Source organism: Aythya fuligula, chromosome 2 (assembly GCF_009819795.1).
Source record: "Aythya fuligula isolate bAytFul2 chromosome 2, bAytFul2.pri, whole genome shotgun sequence".
Lineage (NCBI taxonomy): Eukaryota > Metazoa > Chordata > Aves > Anseriformes > Anatidae > Aythya > Aythya fuligula.
Window position 1 is genome coordinate 2,954,253 of NC_045560.1, and position 23,248 is coordinate 2,977,500.

Here is a 23,248-nt window from a genome sequence, read left to right on the forward strand (position 1 = left end):
GTTAGGCGTACGGAAGGAATTCTGCCATGCACCCACATTCCCCAGATTCTTGGGCCATTAAACATCTCTGAGAAGCTCCAAGGTTATTATCAATTATTCTAGCATCTCGATTAGTCCCTGCTCTGTCACCTTATCAGTAACAGAGCCATTAAGTGTGTCTTTGTGATTCTTATCTCCTCACTTTGATCAAATCCCTAAATCTTGATAGAGCACTAGGTTGATCTTGTCTGCACTGTGTAGGTACCCAAGAGCAGTTAGCAGGCAGAAACCATGCAATGAGACTCAGTGTGCAAAAAAATAACCAGATCCTGCTTTATTTTGTCCAAAACCCTGGCAAAGCTCTGAAGCCAAATCTAGACATGAAATACTGCTTTCACTAAAAGCAGATTGAAGTGATGCTCATAAAATGAAGGGAACATGCAAAATAACTTTGAATTTAAATTCTTTGGGAGCTGAGCTCCTAGCTCCCTTGGGTGAGATGAGCACAGCCTGTTCTGGACTTGTTTCTCCTGGGGCAGTGCATGTGATAGTTGGGGCCACCAGAATCCGGCCTTTCTCCCAAGGGATAATGTGACCACATGATTCCTCAACTGTTTCTTTTTGTGAGAAAAAAAAAATAAATAGAGAAGAAACAGCAGAAAAGACAACCTCAAGATTGGCATTCCCCAGAATTAAGTTGCTTGACTTAATAAATCACGTTACAGTTTAGACACCACTCATCACTTGTCTTTGGACTACATGGATCAGACTATGGATTAAACCTTCTGTTAAATCTAATAGAAGTACATGATGTGCCTGCTTTAGTCTAGGACTGCTAAAACAACCTCAAATATATTTGCCAGTTTAGTAACTGATAGGAAGAAACAATACCCTCAGTACAGAAATTCTGAATTAAATCTGTGAAGTGAATAATTACTGTTAGTAAAGCAGAGCTGAAGATAGGTTTATTGGAAATTTCACTTGAGCCATTTGCCATTTTTTTCATTATTTAAAAAAAAAAAAAAAAAAAAAGGAGATTTCTCATGTTTTTAAATTGTGAAAGTCTTGGTTTCAAACAATAGCAATTTCTTCTGGGTAGTGTCCAATGTTACAGCACCTAACAGGAAAACCTGGATCATACATGGGGTTGGTTACTCACTTTTATTTCACTAAGTCTAATCCCCATGAAAACTTTTGTTCAGCCAAACACTTCACCACATGTTTAAGCACCTAAGACATCCTGTCTTTACGTACTTGCCTATGTTTCATTGATCCATAGCCTGGCTGGGTTGTCGGGTAAATTAGGAATAAATTTAATTTACCCAGGAGTCAAAGAAGGAAATTTCCAGTTTCCCAAGATTTGGCCTCTCTAGTTAAGAGGGTTGATAGCTTGAAAGTAAAAAATACACCAGGAGTCAGAGAAGGCTTTAGTGGAGTAGCAGAAAACTATTTGGTGTTGCTCTGAAGACTGCAAGGAGAAAACTTTTTGGAGAAGGTAGGGGGATTCCTATGCAGAAACAGAAATGAAGCCTCCCACACCCAACACCATATTCATAGATATTACAGTGAGTTCATCTGAGTGAGAAGTCAGGTTTGCATACTGTGTCATCCATACTGCCAAACAGCTGGTTATAGGTAGAGATGCAAAAGGCCTCTTCCCAGCCCTTCCAGAAGATAATAAATTCAGTGATGTTGCTATGTTCCTGTGGTTGACGAGAGCCTTTGTGAGCCTCAGTTTACCACTGCAATATGCTTCATTCATTAATAACCCATCATCTAAGTGTTAATGGCCTTTGTCTTTAATTCCTTTAATGCCTGGCTATTTTCATGAATGGGTATGGTAATATTATTCCCACTTTACAGAGGGGAAATTGAGGGAAGCCAAAATGCCTGATTTACCTCAAGTCCCACAAAGAGTCTTTTGTGCACTGAGGTATTGAACCCACAGTACTTGTGTCCTCAATCCATGCCATCAACCCATGCCATCTTCCCTCCTAATTAATGTTAGTTACTGATATAATTGATCCATGTTCTCTCTGGAAAGATTACTATCTTCAAATCTAATGTTAGCTGCATTATGGACAGGTTCATAAATCGCTTAATCTTTTGGTGTTGAAGGTTCTCCATCTAACACAAGAGGGTTGCAAAGCTTCATTAGGCGGTGCTTGTGAAGTTCCTATCTGTGCTTAATCCAGAGGTGGGAGCCTGAAATTATCACTCTTAAGGTAAAACAAAAAACTGGGGAAAATCTGCTGCAGTTCTGATTGGCAGTGTTTGATGATTAAAAACATGATTCATTCAAAAACAACCCACGCCTTTTAGTCTGTTCCCAGAGCTCTGGCGCCAACCAAATTCTGGGTACCGAAGAGACAATTCTGTCCTGTCACAGCAAGCAACACATAAATTGCAGTAGGGTGATTCTTCTGCTGCTGCTAGCACTGGGTGTCTTTCACAACGGTGACCCAAACTGAGTAGAGTATCACCTGCAGGGAGAGTCTGGGGTGCAAAAGGCAGGATGTCACAGGACAATGGAAAGAAGGGGCCACAACTGAGATGTTTCCAAATAGCATTTTTAGTTTAGGGCCTTGGCTGATAAGTGATTAGGTGCTCTAAACAGAAAGGTGGTGCTAAAAGGATCAGCAAGGAAAGTCAGTGTTGAGTGGAAGCAATTTGCTGGTGAGAATCAACATCCTTATTCCTGTAAGGCTGAAGAAGGCTAGTAATTCCAAGGCATAAAAATCCCTTTAAGGCTTGCCACATCCTGGTTTCAACCAATGCTGGGATGGGTTGAAAGCAGGAGGAGCATCATTGTAAATGATCTTATGATCTTATCCACCTCTCAACTATTTATATGGTTGCAGATATATTGCATCCCATTGTCTAAGGCACATCTTGGTGCTCAGCTCTTTGAGGGCTTGTAGTGAATGTTCCTCTGATCAGAGAATTTTATAGCACCTGGTGATAGGAGACTTTATGGCCTGAAGCCATGGACCATCTTGGGTCTGATCGCGTCAACTTCTTTACCTAAAACAATAAGGAGGTTGAGTCACTACTTGGGTGGGAGGCCTTCAAGGAAACTAAGTATGATGCTGTCTCTTCAGGACCATTATGACCATGATGTCTGAGTTACACCTGGTCACTCCTTCATCAGGTCTAGTAACTTGTGTTTGAGCTACAGCATTTAGAAAGATGTTCTGGGTGGCATTTTCTGAAATGTCTGTAGTCTGCATTCAGACCACTATTCTTAGACCTCAGAAGAACTTATAGGTGCATACTGTAGCAATTAAGAACAAGAAAGTAATGAACAACTCAAGTCAAAATACTAGTTACCTCTAAGTTTCCAGAAAGAAACTCAGGTAATATTCAAAGCATCTCCTGTATGTGACTAGCTTCAATCTTATGTCCGCTTTCTTCGTTGTTTGTAAAGGGAAGAACGATGTAGCAGCTTTGGACTGGAGACGGTATGAGTCCACCACTGCTCTCTCAAGCTTCATCATTGCTCTCTCAAACTTAGATCCCATAGTAATGAAATTTGGTCCACACAGGGCACTGCAGTAAATTATCTAAGTACAACCTATGTGACTTAGGCATACATATCCCACATTTCAGTCCTGCTTGTATGTTTGTTTAGGGGTTTTGGTTTTCTTCCCTGAGAAAGAGGATAAAGCCATGAAGAATCCACTACACCCATTAACCATCAGCCTTCATAATGAACAAATCTTGCTGGCACAAACTTGCTCGAGTATCTCCAGTATGGGTTGCCAAATTCTTACTCCTGGTAGATGAAACTCATTACTGCTTTGTCTGATGCACTAAAGAGACCTCTGGCATCAGAAATTTTCCTTTTCAGTGTTTTTGTAATGCAAGAAAGACTTTTTAATCAGATCAATAAGTTCTTGCTCCCTCATAAAACAAAATGAGGTGGCCCCTGGGATTTCTCCAGCTTTTCAGTACCTGTGGGTATGGTATATCTCCTTCTCTGAAGATATTCAAGGCCTGTCTGGACGCCTACCTGGGCAACCTGCTCTAGGGAACCTGCTTTGGCAGGGGGGTTAGACCCTATGATCTCTTGAGGTCCCTTCCAACCCTTACAATTCTGTGATTCTGTGATTTTGGTAATGTCCTCACCAGAGCTGTGTGCAGAGGTTGTACTCTCCTCCTCTGTCCCCACTCTCTTAACCAGCCTGTTGTACTCAGCATTCATACTGGGGGAACAGTCACCCAAATCCCTACATCCTCTTGGGGCCTCAGCACGGTTTATAGCACTCCTGCAAGCCTGATTTGGCATTTGGGGCACAACAGTGGATTCGTGTGGGCACATCCTAATCCCTCATTTTGTACTGCTGCCCTCTCCATATAAATAATCTGACTCTTACTCCCCCAGGGCTTTTAGCATCCTACAGATTTTTTCAGTGATGGTGTTATGAAGGCTTTTTTGGACCATTGGTAAGAGAGTTTTAAATAGCACTGAGATGATCTTGGAGAGTTACTGTTAGAAACAGCCCCACATGATGATAATTGCCTACCAGAATGATACTAGAAAGCTGTCAGCTGTGCATGTATTTATTATGTACTATATTCAACCTACATATTAACATTTTGAGTTCTTTATTCACTCATATCCTTTATATTCTGACAAAAGTGTTACATCAACAGAGTTACATTTATCACTTATGTTTAACAATCACATCTCAAAATTCCATGAAATTAATTTTCCATATAACTGTGGTTTCTGCCATTATTTTTTATTACAATTCTTTCATTCCCCGTGGATTCAATCTTTTATCATCCATTCCTTTTGGGGCCAGATAACAGATTTACAGTTACCGTTTTCCGTTTAACAATACTGTAGATTCTTAACTTGTTTGGCATTCTCTTGTATTCCATCATCACTTTGAAATTTATTACAAATGTTAACAGTAGTTGTCCAGAAATATCCATTCTTTATCTCTTTGTTTATCTGTATATGGTTAATACATTATTAGGTATGTTTATGTATGAGTGTGCATGTGTGAATATCTTTGTATATTCCCTAATAACACATCAAACAATTACTTACTGGTCTTTCTCATGTTCTTAACACTACTAGTTGTGGATTATTCACTGATGACTTGAGCTTCCCTTATCACTTATCTGCCTTACTTAGTCCTCATTTATATTTGCCATAGTCCCAGTTTCCCACTCTTTTCACATTGTTCCTAAGTGCATGTAAAAATGAAGCCAGTCTGAGATTCATGGGCCCTAAGCTATGAGCTGATGGACGATTTTTAAAACTTCCCATGAGATTTCACTTCTACTGTCATATTTTGGTAAGAGCAGAGGTATTTACTTTGGGGAATTACCTTCGCTTTACCTAAACTTTTCATGCCATTTCACCTGGACAGACTTTTCTTTTACCTTTCCTCTCCTAAGCCATAGTTCAGTGCTCCTGTCTCACAAGCAAGGTAGATGGATTAATTCCCTTTTCCTGTATGCAGTCGGGATATTTGTGCACTTTTTACAATTTTCCCCTCCAAAATGCTTCAAAAACAATTTCAGACCCCCTCCCAGCCCCTCTCAGCCCATCTTTGTCATTTCACATCTCACCTTTCAAGATCTTTGCAATTTTTTATTAATTGCAATACATTAGCAGTTGCCAGTTCCAAGGAAGTCGAAAGGCTCGTTGTCCTAAGCACCTTATGCGCATACAGTGAGAGACAGTCCCTGCCCTGCAGCACTTCAAATCTAATCTAAAGAGACAGGAAAAAAGGTGGGTGAAGCGAAGAATTATTAGTATGCCACGATGTTAGCAACTCCTTACCCCAGATCCCTGGCAGCCTTCCAGCCCCCAAAAGGGACATGACTGCAGGTATCTCTTCCCAAGGTCACCAACGAGGCAAGAGCAATGTGGGCTTTGTGGTGGAATGCTCTCCACCCTGATTTTGCCACCAAGGAGGGATTTTTTTTTGGGGGGGGAATTTGACATACTTGGAGCAGAGCTCTGTCGGTGCAGGGAACAGGCAGCTCCATGCAGCGATGGCAGCATCAGATCTGCCTGCAGCTGCTGAAGGTTATCCCACTGGCACCTCAAAATATCCACATTTCTGCAGCTGGGAAATTCAAGGGAGCTTTCACCTTCTCCCTGCCGAGATTTGACATGTGTGGACACAGACAAAGAGCAGGGTTTGCTTAGGCAAGGCACCAGTGCTGACTACTGCTATTCTGCTAGCTGCTAACTTCATTTTCTACTTACTGCTGCCTCTCATCCTACCTCATTCCTGGCCTCTTTTCTCTGTTTCGTTCACCCCTTCATGTCCTGCCTGAATGCAGACAATAAGCTTTCTATGGCTGAAATCAGCTCCTTGACATTTCTCCATAAAGCTCTTAGCACAATGGGAGCCCTAATCTTAGACTCAAGTTCAAGGCATAATAGTCATAATTATCATTATAATAACAATGATGGAAAGATTGAGAGAAAGCAGAAAGAAAAAAAAAAAATCTGTTGCTAACAGCAAGGAGAGATTAGCCTGATCCTGGAAAGAGGTGTGCATCAGCAACTTTATTCACCAGATAGTCTTCCTCCTCCCATGTGGGATGTCACTGCAGGCTGGGAGCTCCAGTCCTGCTCCATGGCTCTGTGATGGAGCACGTGCTAGGGGTTGTACGAACAATTAGGTGCAGTTACAAAGAGGTGCAAGAAGACACTTTACGTAAATGCAGGTGTATTAAAGCAGGGGAACAGACTGCAGGCATCCATCCAGGTTCATCAGCAGAGGGTGGCCTAGACCTCATGCAGAGAGAGGTCAGCGTTTGGCCACTTGCAGGGTACGTAGCACGGGGTTAACAGCCAACGTGGGCATGTAAGGCTTTCTCCCTCTCCCTTGTTTCTTCTGAGCACACCAGATAAATAGCTCGAGGTGAAGGCCTGCACATTCTTTATGAAGCAAAACGTGCTGTCGGTGTAAGGAGGCGAATCTGTGGCCCGGGGCACCATGTGCAATGTAATGTGTCTCGAGTCCCTTGCACGGGCTTGTTTGAAATATGTGTCAATAACACCAGCAGCAGCAGCAGCTTGCTGCTCAGAGAGCAAAAGGAGGTTGGCGTTGCGGGGAGCTGAGGGGAAAGCAGCATCGGGGTAGGGGGAGGTAGGTCCTGCCCTGTCAGCCACCTTAAGCCCTTCAACCTTCCCCTCCCTCCCCGCCACCAAATCCTGCTTCAGTTGGTGAGATCACCCTCACCACCCAGCAGAAGCACATCAAGAGAAATCCAACATGCTTGCTTGCAAACTCATTTTCAGCAGAAGGAATAAGTAGAGTGGGTGAAGCCTTTAATTACTATTTTTAAGGAAGCAGACCAAACCCATATTAAAAATTACAGAAGTTGGGGAGACAGAGTGCTTTCCCTTTCTTGCCTCCTATTCTAGACAAACTACAGGTCTGACCCATTTCAGAGTCACATTAGCACCTGCAGAACCCATGTATAGATGGACATATTCCTCTTCCACAAGCATCTACACCACAGTCCATAATTGCCACCCCTGCCACAAGCGACTGGCTTCAGCAGCACTAGTAGCTCTTACCAGGGCAGGTGGTTAGCCACTGCAGCACATCCCCAGGGGAGATGGTAGATTCCCCATCTCTGGATATCTTTGGGTCGGATACCCTTCTGGAGGAGGTGACTCAGCCAAACAAAAGGTCCTGGGTTTGCTGGGGGTAAATCTGGTGCCTGAAATGCAATGGCCAGTGGTATAGAAGAGAAGAGCAAATGTGTGGTCTAGCCAGGAAAGTAGATAAATTGGTGAGTCACTAAGATGACTGGTCTGTTGAAGAGAAACTTGTGAGAAAGAGCCTGTTTGGGGGGGTTGTTTTTTGATTGTTTGCTTTGTTATTTTTTTCTCTAAGAATTTCTGAAGGGTTCCTAGACCTTTGGGATTGTCTCTCCCCAGTTTTTCTGCACGGGTTCAGGAAGACTGTCTTGCACAGTGACCAGTGAAGGGAATGGTCCTGAATCTTCAGAATTCCATGTCTCAGTGGGGGTCCTGTCTTGGGCTGCAGTGAGAATTGATGTCTTTGGGTGTCTGTTCCTGGATTTATTGCACTTCTCACAGAGAGGCCTCCTACCCCCCTGGAAACCTCCTTTCTTTCTCAGCAAGTCTCTGGAGCACCTCCAGAAACAGGTCTTTGCTCAGCCCAAGGGTCTGGTGGGGGTGAATACAAACCCCCTGTTTATGACTTGACCATGTTACCCTGAATTTGAGATGGGATTCACCTCATTAAATACCCACAGTGTCAGTAATTCACTTCTAAGCTCCAACTCTTACAGCCAGCGGAGTCCAGCACATGACTTCAGCTTGAAACAAACATCCAAAGTAGGCCAGATGACTCGTGTCCTAATTATGCCCTTTTCTCTATGTGTGGGAAGCATAGGTTGGTAGTTCAGGCCTCTGCTGTAGACTTCTCCATGGCACTGAGGTGAACCCCACGCAGCTCAGTGATCCACATCAAGGCACTCAGGTTTGCCATAGGCTCCTGGCAGTGCCCAAGGTAACTACCATCCATGTCCTACAGAAGAATACCCCTGCCCTTTGGTGGCACCAAGCTATGGCACCTGGGAGGCAGGTAGGATCCCCATGGGTAGCTGGAAGGGCAGGAGATGTCCATGTGCAGTCATCCAAACTGACCCTCCCACATCCTGAAGTGTCTCCCTTGGTTTCAGACATTTGATCCACCTTGTTCTGAGCTTCTGATTTCCAAACTTCATTAATATTAGAAGGAAAATATATGCATGTGTGTGTGTGTGTATATATATATATATATATGTATGTATATGTAAGCAGGATCTCCTTGGGGACTGTCAATGTTTCTGGCAATGCTTGGGTGCACTAGAAGAGAGATTTTTAAATCATGCCTTCATGGACAGGGATGTGTCAATAGGTGTGTCTCTGCGTGGGTACAGAAAGGGAAGAGAACAGAAGGCAGAAACATCTGATGGTGGCATCAAGGATGTTTGTGTGCTTATGTTCATGATTTTGCTTCCATTGCTGTGTTCATCCTGCAGTCCAACAGTAAAGGAAGAGGCTGTTCCTTCCAAATAAAAAAAATCTTTCTCTTTGCCCTCCGAATTAGTTACAAATGGGCTAATGTCCTGTAGCTGAAGTGCTTAGAAACCCTTAAAACCCAGGCATCTTTGTGCTGTCAAATCTCCAGGCGTTCCTGTATAATGTAGTATAGCTGCTCTCTTCTTATTCCTGCTAAGCTCTGGCCCTCAGTGATAATGAGTTCCATTAATTAATTGAGCATTGAACACAATACATCATTGCAAATAGTAAAACCCTCAGTTGTGCAGGGCCTTTTAAGTTAATAGTTGTAACATCTGTGTGTCACTTAATATGTTGCTCATGTAAAAATATTTGAAAGCAGAACTTTTTATTTTCCAAGCAACATGGACAGTTGGAGATTTCTTTATTTCTTAACCAAAATGAGTTACTACAATTCTGAGTGGTTTGTTCAACTAAATATTTCAGGCCAGCCAAAACACCTCCTTTAGATTTCTATTTTTCGGTGTTCTAATGCAGGCAGGATGATAGTAAATGATTATAATGCTAGAAGTTGATTCACTGTAGAAAATGCAAAGAATAAGCTACTTGTATCACAGAATCACAGAATTTTCTAGGTTGGAAGAGACCTCAAGATCATCGAGTCCAACCTCTGACCTAACACTAACAGTCCCCAGTTTGTACTGCAACAAAACATTTAATTTTTATAGAGTAAAGCATAAAACTTTAGAAAAGTAGATATTTTAACTTAACCTCTCCTAGGGAAAAAAAAATATCAAGTATAAGGTTGTTCCAACAGGAAGGAAAAAAAACAGCCATGGTGCAGGTTTAGTGTTCTGTGCATCACAGAAGAAAATTGCAAATGCACACTTTGAGGGATTTAGACTTTTGAGGATTTGGGCACAATCTCATCCAGAGCTTCAACTTTCAATTCAGTGCTAACGGAAAGAAAATGGAAGGAAAAATGTGTGCACACTTTCTGTCTCTGTCCCTTCTACAAAAGGCACCACCAGAACCTGGAGAAATGAGCAGTCTTGTTCGTTGCTCCTGCAGCTCTTTGGCAAGACAGAACTCATTCTGCTGCATGGAGGAGAGCAACGAGCTCCTGCTTTATGGTCCCTGAGGCTCCTCAGACCTGGTCAATGTCCACAGGTTGAACACGAGATCCGTAGGTCGATTTGATTTTCCCCAGTGCAGCTTCCTTCCCACAGCCTCCCATTGTCACTGTTCAGATCTCCTGTGAAACCTAATTAATAGCATTGCATAATCCCCCAGCAACATCACTGCTACAGTTCTGCAGGTAACAAGAAGAAATCCAAGCTGGAAGGAATCCATCTGCTAGGCTGAGTGACCCTGCAGCTTTATTATTATTATTATGAAGAGGAGGGCTCGTCTCTAGTTTCTAAAGTAAACATAGGAGGTATCTTGGCAGGAGAACGTGCAGCAGAGAGCTGGGATTGCTTTCCCAAATTCTTGGCTGCTTCCCTCACTGCATGTCAAAGCTGGTATCTTTGCCTAATAGTGATCGCCCCTCCACGAGCTGATCACTATCTGGCAGCCTGTCTGCATTGCCCCAGCCACTTTCCGAAAGAAATCATTATGGCAACGGAGCTGTGCAGAGGTCTGCAGGTGTGCTCCTGGCTGCTGCCTCCCTGTGAGAGTCCTTCTGCAGGAGGCTCCTGACCCCAAGCACTGAAGGGGAATTTTCCCTTTACCAGACAGGGAAAACGAGCCCACTGCTATGGTCATTGCTTGTCACCCAATATTTGATTTCACCCTCCCAGTCAGAGATTTTGGGTTAGTTTCTCCCCTACCCACTTTCTTGCCTCTAAATCCTACCCATCCTACATGCTTCCTCTCTCACCTGAGTTTCTTCCCCATTCATTCATCAGCCTGACCGCCGCCAGCCTTCTTTCAGCCGGGCACTGAGTCACGAGTCCTGCTGGGAATTGACTAGGATGGAGAACAGTTATGTTTTTCTGAGTAATATCATGGCACCATGTCTGCCCAGTCACTTGGAGAAGCTCTTTGAACTGTGGCTCCTGGTTTGTGAACACCAAACACCAGCAAGTTTGGGAAGAAAGCTCAGCCCTCTGTGCCCAGATGCATTACAGAGAACCAGGCCGGCTCGGTTGTTTAGTCATTCAACAGATTGGAAGAGCTTTTCACTCAAATCACCCTTTTTTGACCAATAGATTTGGAAGTCCTTGGAGGGAGAGGCCTCCTTCTTAAGAGTCCAAGGAAGATGGCCAAGAAAAGCAAGCTATTTGTGACTAGATTCACATTGCATATACACAGGGCTTTCAATCTCAGAAAAGATTATAAAACTTTGATTTAATGCTGGGCTGTTGGCATCAACATAGAAAGTTTGGGTGCTTTGTTTAGCAGACAGAAAATTAAGATGCCTTATGACTGAAATGTTCTTACCTGTTCCATTCACATCTGAATAAATTTGGGGAAATGAAGGTGATCCAGTACACTCATTTCAGCAGACAAGTTTTATCCACAAGCAGTGGTAGAAGTCAGTTCTGCAAAGTGTACAAAATCCTTCTCTTCTTTCTCTGCATCAGGTTTTATTACTCTTGCTATTCTGTCTGTTGTCAGAGAAGATCTTTGAGAGAGAAATTTTCTCTCTCAAAGTATATACAAATGCCAGGACATACACTGGCATTTTTCCTGTACCTTTGAGCGACTCATCAGTCTGTGCCTCCTTAATTTTACTGAGATCTAGCTGAAACATGTCAAAGAACCATGAGGATTTTTTCCAATGCAAAATAGTTTCTTTGCAAAAAAAAAATTAAAAAAATAAATAAATAATCAGAGGCTATGTCTCATGGCTAGAAATTCTGGAGTCTTGCAAGAGTTGAGTTGAGTTCTAAATCAGAGTTGACGTCTCCTTTGGTTGGGGTGCTTGTCATGGCCTTCATGGTGTAGATTCTCTGTTATCTAACAATGGATTGTCTTTTACTGCAGCCTTTCAAATACAGAGCTAAGGAAAAGTTCAGGTCTCTGCTTTCTGGTGCTTTTCATTTTGTCCTAAAGAGACAAATACAGACCTGGAAAGCTGCAATGTATTTTTTGAGGAAAAAAGTGTCCAGCTCTCATGACCCTTTCCCATGTATATTTGGACCAAGATCCAGATCAGTATTCTCCTTAGTCCTAATTTTATCCTGTGTACAGAAATGGCCCTCAAAGAGGGTATAGGGTGTGCTCACATGTACGTTGTGACCTTGGAACTTCTGATTTCAGTATTGATCAGTAGTTGAGCTAGTCATTATTAGAGGGATTGAATGAAATGTGTCTTGTGACAATTTAGACCAAAGGAGAAACAGATTCTGTGATGAGTCTATCATGAACAGATTATAAGAAAGGAAGCACAATCAAAATTCATTGTGAAGTACTTGTACGGAATTTTGATGGTTAGTACAATGATACTAGCATCTTTTCCAACAGAAATCAAAATATTTCATTAAGTGTTAAATTTCTGAGTATTTTTAAAGAAACATAAGAGCTTTTCACATGAATTACAATTGTATGCAAACAAAACCCTATAGAAATGTTTTTAGAGAAGATCGGGAAAATGTAACTTCCTGAGCACTTAGCAAATGTGGCAAACTACATAAATGTGCAAAATGCTCAGAATATTTCAGGGTTGTATTTTAAGTACATATGTTTTTATAGGTAAATGGATGCATTAAAAGAAAAACAAACAAACAAACAAAAAGTACCCAGCTCTAACTGGCAGTTTCAGCAGAGTAGGTAAACTTGTCCAGGAGAGACAGTCTTCTGTTTTTCCTTAGAACTTGGACACAGTGACTAGAAGTGACTACAAGAACTGTCGAAATTCCTGATGCAACTGGAGCTGTTCTGCGGGTCTAAAAAGGAAGCAGTCCCTGAAATTGCTCAATCAAAAGCTCTAATTTAGTATCGATAATTAAAAAAAAAAAAAAAAAAAAAAAAAAACACTCAGGTGTATCAGAAAGTCCCTTACTGCCTGCCTTGGTGCAGTAAAAGTCCTTAAACATATGCTCAGTTTTAAATATATGCTTAAGTCCTGTTGATTACAGCATTAACTTGAAGCACAGACTAAAGCGCTTTTCTAAATCAAGGCTTCCTGCATTTTCCTTAGCAGTAGTTTATGACCAGAACAAAAAGTAGCTGTAGGATTCACCAGATTGAGAAGGGAAAAGAAAAAAAGAAAAAAAGAAAAAAAGAAAAAAAGAAAAAAAGAAAAAAAGAAAAAAAGAAAAAAAAAAAAAGAAGAAAAAAAAAAAAAAAGGAGAGAGAGAGAGAGTGCAAAAGGAAGGAAAAACAAAGAGGAGGAAACTTTATGGCTCCGTAAACAGCTGTAAGCAATGTCTCTGGTCGGGTCAGACCGGTCTGAGTTGACAAGGCAGTGTCTCCAATTATATAGCATGCTGTAGCCTGTAAAAATGAAATCAATTTGTTATTTTTCTGGGAGAACATTATAGCGTGAGTTCACACATTTGGTGAGCCTGATGACTCAGTTAAACCCAAAGAAGGAACTCACAGACGTGTGCGTGTGTGCGCGCGCACAACTGGGCGAGGGTATGTGCGTGTGTGTTCAGCGTGGCCAAATGCATATTCAAAAGACATCCTTGGAGGAAAGGGTGAGAAATAAAAGTAACTCGGTGTATTAGAAAAGTGGATAGGACAGCAAAAATCATGTTGTTCATATAGGGTTACCTAAACACCAAATGACAGAGCTTTCCGTCCACGGTTCTCATTTCAAAATTGGCTTCATCACTAAGAAGTTTCAGGATAAAATTCCCCCAAGCACTTAAGCACTTAAGCAATTTAGAAGTCCAAATCCAATCTTCGCAAGCATCTGAGGTCTTTGAGCCCAGTCCTCCAAGGTATTTAGCACTGACATAGCCCAGAACAGACCTCAATTCAGGGGGATGAGCGTTAATGAGAGGTTTGAAACCACAACATATAATTTATATTGCTGATCATTTAAAAAAGGTTCAAGTTGGGATGCTTTGGGGGTGGGGGGGAACTCGGAGGGATAAGACTAGCCACACTCCTAATTACTATTGAAATTCATAGTAGGACTCTAAATATCCTTAAACACTGTAGGCATTTTTCAAGTATTTGCCTAATGTGTTGCCTTCTCTCTTCCCTCCATTACTCTAATTTAGCACACCTGACCCAGAAAATCTGGTCTTTTTTTTTCATGAAAAACTTTATCCCAGTGCCCAGGATATATCAGTGTTACACTGGGTAGAAAGAGGCAGGTTCTCTCTCAGGCCAGCCAGTCATTGCATCGTAAACACACACATGCATACATACTTTCCATTTGTCATGAAACCCTGATAGGGGTTAGGCTGGGAGAAGTCTAGAAGTAAGGCAGCAAAGGTGTTTACATGAAACTTTAAATTACTCTTCTTTCATTTGCAAGTAACTGTTGTTCCTCATCCCAGGTAAATTTATCCATCAGCAATATCATTAGATGAGTTCATTGTAACCACGAGATTTACAGCTCTCATAAACTGCAGTGTAGGTGGCAGATTAAAATGTTAAGGCTTATACATCTCTAATACCCTGCACTGCAATTCTGGCAAATCTTTTGAGATAAATGGAGCTGGATGGAGGTAGATCTCAATAGGGAGACCTCCGGGGAGGAGTCCCAAATGTGGGCTGTGTTGTGGGATCAATATCAGGGTCCCTGTGTCCTGGAGCCAGGCTTGAAAACATGGTTTGAGGGGCCATTATTCTTCTGGATGGGTTGTTTTTCAGATGACATGTACAACAGAGGAGTTAATTGCCTAGGGTAATTAAAGAGTTCCTGAGACTTTTTGTAAGGAACTGGGTTGTTAATACTCGTATTCTCTCCTGTTCTCTTCTATTCTCTAGATCCTAAGGGAAGACAAAGTCAAAGAAACATCTCTTGCACTCAGAGTGGAAGGTGCTGAGTGTTGTGGTGTGCCTTAGTTCCTGTGGGAATTTACTGTCCTGGCCAAACCTCAACTCAGATAATTATACACAGCTTTCTTAGTATCCACTTGAAGTTGCCATTGAGTCTGCTATTTTCCAATTCCAGACCCAAACTGTTGCTGCACATTATAAATAAGTCGCTGTGCTCCACATTAGAGATAGCTGCCATCTATCACTCAGCAAATACTTGGTGTCCTCTTAACAGCCCTCCAGGCATTTCTGAGGTTCAGCAAAAATGGGTGAGATTCCTGTTCTCTAACTTTAGCTTGCTAAAAACAAGGTGTCTAGTTTATGCTCAACACCCAAGCTTTTCCACAGTCAGTCCTGCCTCCTAGGCATCTCCAATGATTCAGCCCACCTATCTGAGGCACCTATCTTAGGATGGGCTGAATTGCCCTCTGGAGGTGCTGATCTCGCTCTACGGACTCTAGTAGACAGCTAACTTGGCCGAGATGCCTAACTTTTAAATGGTCAAAGTCGGGTGAGATGAGTCCCACGCTTCGAGATCCTCTGATGAAAAGTGCTAGAGAAATACAATGCTGCATCATCATCACCATCATTATTATTAATGCAGGGTAAGGGTGAGGGAATTATTCATGGGAGAAAAGTTACCTCCATGCCTGCGTGTTTGCAGGATCAGACCCAGCTGCACAATTATGTACATACTTTCAGGGCTAGAACTGGAAAAAAAGTAAAAATAATTAAATACAGCTCTTGTGCTCTACTTTAGGATGAAAGAAGAGATATAGTAACAACAGAAGTGAAAAGAACAGTTAATCCTGTAGTTTTCAGTCTTTTTCTTTCCAGACTTGGAAAAAAAAATCTGGAAGGATAGACAGGATAGACACCTGTACAGTGAATTTTAGCTGTCTGACAACTGGCTTAGATTTCTTAGCTCTTTCTGTGGACCTCTTAGGAATACTCTGTCAATATAAAGGTGCTCAGAGACCAGAAGGTGAAGACACCACTGAAATCAATGTTACAGACATTCATAAATTTCTTTATTCATCTATGTTAAGGTGGTTTTCAAATTTGAGAATTTTAACCAAACATTTTAAAAGAAAGAAAATTGAATTTTTCATTATAATTTACATTTTTAACTGCTTGGGTCCAGAACTGTTTTCATGCCTAGAAGAAAGTTCATCCAGAAGGGAAATCCATCCAGAATGGAAATTAGTTAACAGAATTATTTCTTTTTCCATTCAAAATGATGAGGTTTGAAATCCCCCCTTCATTGTTTTCCTATAAAATTTCATTTTCTTAGAAAATTAGAATATTGGTGGTTTACTGTGTAAATAAATGTAGATCTCTTCGTTTTTCTGTTTGTACACCCACCTGAACTTTGAGCTCGTGACTCAAGCCTCCAGAAGTGTTTTCTGGGAATTGGTGTGTGCTTTAAGAGTGGAAGACATAGACTCAGCTACACCTCCTACACAATGGTCCCTGTCTCTGATTGAGATGCTCTGGAGTATCCTACCCAGTTTCCAGCTGTTTGTGTTAGACACTAAAACTCTTCTGTCATGCATGCCAGCCCTGTGTGGCATCCTGGGTGTGTGGGATCTGAATCAAGGCTGACTTACAGGTTTTAACCCCACGAGTCTCTTGAACATTTGGGTGCCATTGGCCTTTCATTGGCAGCATTTTTTTTGGAAACTTCATAGCCTTCTAGTATGTCAGTCCTCCTCAAAAATGCTTGAAATCATCTTCAGGTGCCTGAAGTTTATGTTTCTCAGCCTTAGCAGCATGTGGGGGATTATGGTTAGGGCACCACTGTGGGCCTAGTTCTGATGCTGTAGGATGGAATAAGGGCTGTGCCCACTCATCACCTGCAAACGGATTTTCTGTGAGCCCTTCTTGCTTAGTACCAGATGTGAGAAAACGTGCTGGGTTTTCTTTACAGCTTAACAGGACCTATGAATACCTCTCCCACCACCTTCTTCACTCCAATCTTTTAGCCTCATGATGCTGAGTGTTCACTCACATCACAGCAAATGTTCATCATTTTGAATAGAAAGCTTTGTACAACCTGTCCCCTTCTTCCCAGTGTAGCTGAGATTCACCTCCAAATCATTAGATGCAGTGCCATGGGATGTTAGCAAAAATGAGGGAGAAAGGAAAAGAGACTGAGGTGAATCTCTGGAAATCTGAATGGATTATGAGAAAGGATTTGGAGGAGGTGTGATGTCCTCCTGTTTGGAGAGTCCATGCAAAGGGAGCAGGGTGGAAGAAAACCTAGGGCATCTGCAAGTGAACATAAATCCCTGCTAGTATAAGGAGATGACCATCTTTTAACATAATTTCTGCACCAGAACTGGCTGCCACCTGGGATCTGTTGAAGACAAAAGGAGCAGTGTCATTGCTGGTGCTCAGTTCTCCGTATGCAGGGGGAGTTAAGTACTCTCTGGATCTTATGCTGGGTCACTGCACAGCATACTCTTGCTGTACAGAATTAATAAGCAGAGTTATTTTACATGTGACAGGAACCCCAGAAGGACCTCCACTAAGGAAGCTCTCAGCAGCACTTAGAGCCAGCAAAAGGCCTCTCCAAGGTGAATAGCAAAACAGAGCTCCTATAGAATTCAAGAATAACAGAATTCAGGAAGAGGCAAGTAGACGTACGCGCCTCTACATGCTGCAACTGATGTTTCAAGGACTTTTGACAGCCAATATTGAGAAAGTAGTGACCTTGAAAACTCGGTAAAGTGGTGCTGTACAGCAAGGTCATCCAGAACTGAAGCCTTCTCCTTTTTCCTGAAGAACCTATGAGAATATATTTCCTGCATATTTCTTCCTCATAAACTGGCTGGGGTGTCCATTCCAAGAGGGAGGGTACATGTAATTTATTAGGAAGGTGCCTGGGTACTTATCTACAACCGCTCTGCTGAAGGAGCAGATAGATTGAGATAAGGGAAATGAAGAGCTCTCTAGGTGTGTTGGCAAAAAAAAATGCTCATTGAAGGTTGAATTAAACACTTCAGGGCATGCAAGGCTTAAAGATAAGCGAAGAACTTTGGCTGTGGACATATAGAATAGTGTTTTCATGGCTCCTCCTGTGCTAATGGCAAGAGAAAGCAAATTGGTTTGAAAAAAAAAAAATGTATCTTTGACCCTTTCCCTTGGGTCAAGCTTAATCAGCTCCTGTTCTGGGGATGAGTTTTTTTGTAAATGTGGGTGCTTCATGAATTCTTCAGTGATTAAAAAAAAACAAACAAACAAACAAACAAACAAAAAAAACAGATCAGTGTCAATGCATCTAGAAAATGTTGGTGTTTAAGAAATTTGAAGATGATGACTGGTTAGACTACAATATTCACCACTTGGCCCATTTCTTGACACAACATTTTCAAAATCACCACCACATGGAAAACACTTCAGAAACAAACTGCAGGAGAGTGGAAAATACAAAAGACAGATTTGATCATTGGAAACAATGAGGAGAATCAACAAAGAGAGCTACCAGAATGTTGAGTAACACTGAAATGAGATTCTGATCTTCATAGGCTTTCCCAGTCTTTTCTAAAGGTTTTGGTGGGTTTGTTTTTTTTTCAGTGGTGGTGGTGGATTTTTGTTTGTTTTTTTTTTTGTTTGGTGTGGGTGGAGTGGAAAGTTCATAAGGTTCATATCTCATAATCAATAAAAATGACAGGAAGCTGAAAGAATGTGGTTCTCCTAACAGTGAATTGACCATAGAAAGGGAGAAAGTGTTTACATTGGTAGCAAAGCAGAGACCAAAAGAAGGTGCTCTGACTGATGTTATCATACTCCAGAGTCTGCAAGTGAGCTAGGACGAGGACTGTGCTTAGCCGTGTTTAATAGCAGAGACATTATACATGGAGGGATGTTGAGATTCTACCCTGTATCTTCAGCTGGAAATGAAGTGACTATACACTCCTCCATAAAATGCCAAATTTACATTTCACTGTCTCAGTGCCTGATGACGCCTTGAGAACAAGACTCTTGCTGGAGATTGTCTTTTGCAGATTAAACTTTCCAGACTGTAACACAGATCAAAGCAAGGTGTGACTGTTTCCCTACTGTATTGAGAAGGGAGCAGTGTGAAAAGCAATTAAAAGTATTTCTACATGTTTTTATTTTTTTTATCTTAGATGATCTTCCCAGCAACGGAAACGAATAGTTAAGGACACCAACCTATAAACTCCTCTTCCTATGTCTAATATTTTCACTGTACCACTGCAGTAACTTCCAAAAACGTAGAGAGAGTCATGAGTTTGGATGTTCACATAATTTAAGTTTAATTGTAAACCTAAAGTTTCATTCAGGTCCTGTCAAAATAGCTAAAGAATGTTCTCCTGGCTTCACAACATGATGTATGGAGCCAACAACAGGTTGATTCTATCTCAGTGGATATTTTGTCTTTGTTAGGAACTGAATGAGGCACTTATGAAAGCTTTGGGAAGGGTATTGGTGACTTTGGTTGATGTGGGAACAAGCTCTATAGATATTTTAACCAAAATTAACCTTAGGCACTGGAAGCAGCCATCCTAGACTCTCTCCACAGTCAGTGGAGGAACTACTCTCTGAAGGATGAATCAGAGCAACTAAGTTTGTGCTCTTCTCTGGAGACTGGAAGCTTCACTGTAAACATCCTTTTCTCTCCAATGTTTATAGAGATAAGGAACATGTAGCTTTTGAGTCTACAGTGTCTAAATTTAGCTTCTGGAAATACTTCTTATCTCCCAGGTGTTTGGGGACTGAATGGGCTTTGAGTTGGAGATGTAGCACCCTAAGACTACATAGGTTCAACAAGGTTACAGAGGGATCACACCAAGAAAATACTCTAAAGCCTGAAACAATGTTTTAGAAGGTGTCTTTAGTCCAGGAACTGTGATCCAGTGTTTCATATATAGTTTAACAATTAAATGAAAATGTACACAGCAAAGTCAAAGTGAAAACACCTGACACGGGCTCCATTTCATTGGCGTTTTTTGGCCACTAGTTGTTCCCTGAATTAATCAAAAGCTCAAGAAAATCCCCATCAAGCCACAAAGATGTGAAAAACAAGTTAGCTGGGTCCTTTCCTTGACTGCTCTTGAGCACTCCTGCAACTTGTTTCTGTCCTACAGCTTAGCTCTTTGCGTAGACTTCAACACAGCTCTTAGCTTTCCTGGGCTGGGCTTTTTCAAGGAACTTAGCCATCCCATATGTTAGCTATCATGATTCATCTGGAGACTCTTACAGTGCAGACATATCCCACTCAGCCAGTCACCCGGGTATCTTGATAGCCTAGTCAACACATTCAATGGAGGCAAAGTCATGATTCACCTAAGCAGACATCTAAAATGGGGCAGATGAATCGTACCCTAGAAGTGCCGGTTTCCTTCCACTAACTGATTACTAAAGCAGCCTGGGGTGTGTAGATAGATGGAGATGTCCATGTTGAGACATAAGAAGGTAGGTGAGATGAACACTATTCCTAGTCCACGTAAGCTGCTTGCCTTACTCTTTTAATTTGCTGGAAAGAGACAGGGACTTCTGGAGGGCAGTTCATACTTGTCTCACACTCCTTTCTTGGGTTAGGAAGAACTGTCTTTTAATGTTAGTTGAAATTAATCCTCTCCTAGTAATGCAGCTGAGGTGGAAAGAGACACCTAAGTTTAGGAAATCAGTTGAAAACCCTTTACTTTCTCAGGCACCTTCTACCTTGTCCATCTAAATTTAATTTACTGGGCAACATCTTGGAGGCCACCATCTTGGCTGAGCTGATTATCTTAGTGCCAGTGTTCTACCTAGGGAAATCTGGGTTTGAGAAATGAATGTCATGACATAGGGATGTCTCACCTGCCTGGAAAGGACAAATTTCTAAAGCATAGCCTATTCGCTCTTAGTAAAGCTGCTGAGTTGAGCCTAAAATACCTTGCTACCTGATGATCTGAATGTCCACCTCCTTTTCATCTCTGTCCTCTCTTAACTGGGTACCCACCAGGAAGGCATATTACTGACTGCAAATACTCTTCTCCCATAAAAATGACAGACAATGTCAAACAATTTTTATCCTAGTCTGGAAAAGTGATAATGTCAAGCTAATTTTCTTGTGAACCCAACCCCCTGAATGAAATATTTTTTTGTAATATATTATTTTATTTTATTTTATTTATTTTATTTAGAGCAACAGAGAGTGGAGACATACTCCCTGACTGCTTGTTGATAATACAAACACACCAGGCAGTTCCCAAATGAAAACCACACAGCAAAAATGAATGTAAACAGAAATATACACTGCCCAGGCAGGTTTCTGTTTGTCATTAATTCCAAGAAGAAAAGTCAATCAAGAGATTTAATTAGAAGAAAAGGAAATTATATTCTAAAAATCCCTTCACTTTTAGTAATCAAGGTTATTATTAGAAGCACCAGTAAAAACACTTTAAAAATCTATCTAATTAGCTACATATCTGCTGATCTCTCTGCATAGCTGACTTGTTTGTCTCGAAGGCTTCAACCAACAAAATGGTTCATGGACACTCCTTTCAGCAGGCTTCCATTTGGCTCAGCACAGAAGTTGCACTCAAGTTGTTGTTGTGGTTGTTGTTTTTAATTTTCATTTTAATCTCCACATTTTAACCAAAGCAATTCACAGACTGATGGTCAAAGTAGGCTCTCCATAACCCTGTGTCAGTACAGCAAAGCTGGCATTGTTTTGTGAACATATAACCCTGCTTTTGAAGTTTCCCAGATTAAAATTAGTGTGAGAGTAAAGTGAAAACCTGCTAAACTAATATCCAGAAGGACACTGGCAGTCATTTTAATAATTTATTTTTTAAACACTACAAACTGATTAGAAAGCCCCAGCATAAAGCTTTGCAAAGCACATGCCTGAATTAAACAGGTGTTACTGGAAATACTTTACTAAGGAGCACAAAATCTTTCCAAGACCACATTTTCAGGGAGGTTACCAATATGCCAGCCATGTCTCCAAACTTGCATGCACCCTTGCATGAACGTCTCTACTGACATGAGCCCCTTTTTTCACACAGGGGAATAGCATTGATATTGGACATTTATTAAGCCATGGGAGTGTTTTTTCTCAGCTTACCTTCTTTCCATTGGGACTACATTTCCATTCCCATTTCTCTACAGCACATGAAATTTAGCTCCTTATGAAAGTGTCATGGTGTAGTGAATTTAGCGTTCCTATGGCATTTAGCTCAGAGTCAGGTTTTTAGTTTTCATGGTCCAATCTGCTCAAATTTTTACATTGAGTTTCAGTGCACACAAGCTACCTGATAAGGTTCAAACATACAAGGCACACTGATGAACTGTGTGATGATCAACAATTTTTCATGTTTCCCTTCCAAAGACTTGGAGCATGGTGTCTTCTACAGTATTACCCTGTGTAGCTCTGAAAGTGCTTTTGACTCTCTAATCCCTGGGCTTCTGCAGCTGACAAATTTCCTGTAAAACCCACCTGCTTTTGTGCAGGTATGTGTGGTTCTCAAAGAAAGAAATATGGTTTGATCTGCTGGTTGTGAAGGAAACTAACTGTATGAGATGAGAATCTTTAAGAAGAAGCTCAATGATAACTTTGAGAGGATGAAGGAAAGGGAAGGAAGATATTAAAGGTAGAGTTTCTTGCCCTGTTGGACCTGTAGAGAACCTCAGCAGAGAGATTATGTTGTTTTGGAGAGATGACAGTGTAAAAGATGTCTTCTGGAGAGGGGAATGCACAGAGGAACTGAAAATGTTGGTTTTCTCTTTCCATTATTGGATTCAGGTAAAAAGATGAAAGCCAGCCTGACAGCATTTCTTTTTCCTTGTGTTTTTTCCAGGTCCTTGGCAATTGGTCACCAGTATTCCTCCCTGGGGACTCAGCCCATCCTCTGCGGGAGCATCCCAGGATTGGTCCCCAAGCAGCTACGCTTCTGTCGGAACTATGTGGAGATCATGCCCAGCGTAGCAGAAGGGGTGAAGATTGGTATCCAGGAGTGCCAGCACCAATTTCGAGGGAGGAGGTGGAACTGCACAACTGTCAATGACAGCCTAGCCATATTCGGGCCCGTGCTAGATAAAGGTGAGCCTGGTGTTATGGGTTTGGTGACAGCAGTGTCCATGGTGGAGTAGCAGCAAAGATTTTGAGAAACCTGCTGTGAACTTGTATATGTCTGATCAATTTCTACATAAAACACATGCCTGAATGCCTGTCCTTTTCTAACCCCATGGCACTTCATGCCACATTCTCATCTCTTCCAGTGATAGAGGGGAAATAATGGGCTGCATGGCAGCGTCTGAACGCAGTCCCTTTGGAGATGGTTCCTAGGGGTT

At 41.6% G+C, this 23,248-nt stretch overlaps 1 protein-coding gene across 1 annotated transcript in view; it reads left to right on the plus strand.

Moving 5' to 3' along the window:
* WNT3A (Wnt family member 3A) overlaps positions 1-23,248 on the plus strand; it is an 85,544-nt gene that overhangs the window by 26,450 nt on the left and 35,846 nt on the right. The window contains exon 2 of the mRNA XM_032182544.1: positions 22,756-22,997. Coding sequence (XP_032038435.1) covers positions 22,756-22,997 — 242 coding nt within the window. The remainder of the gene's footprint in view (positions 1-22,755; positions 22,998-23,248) is intronic.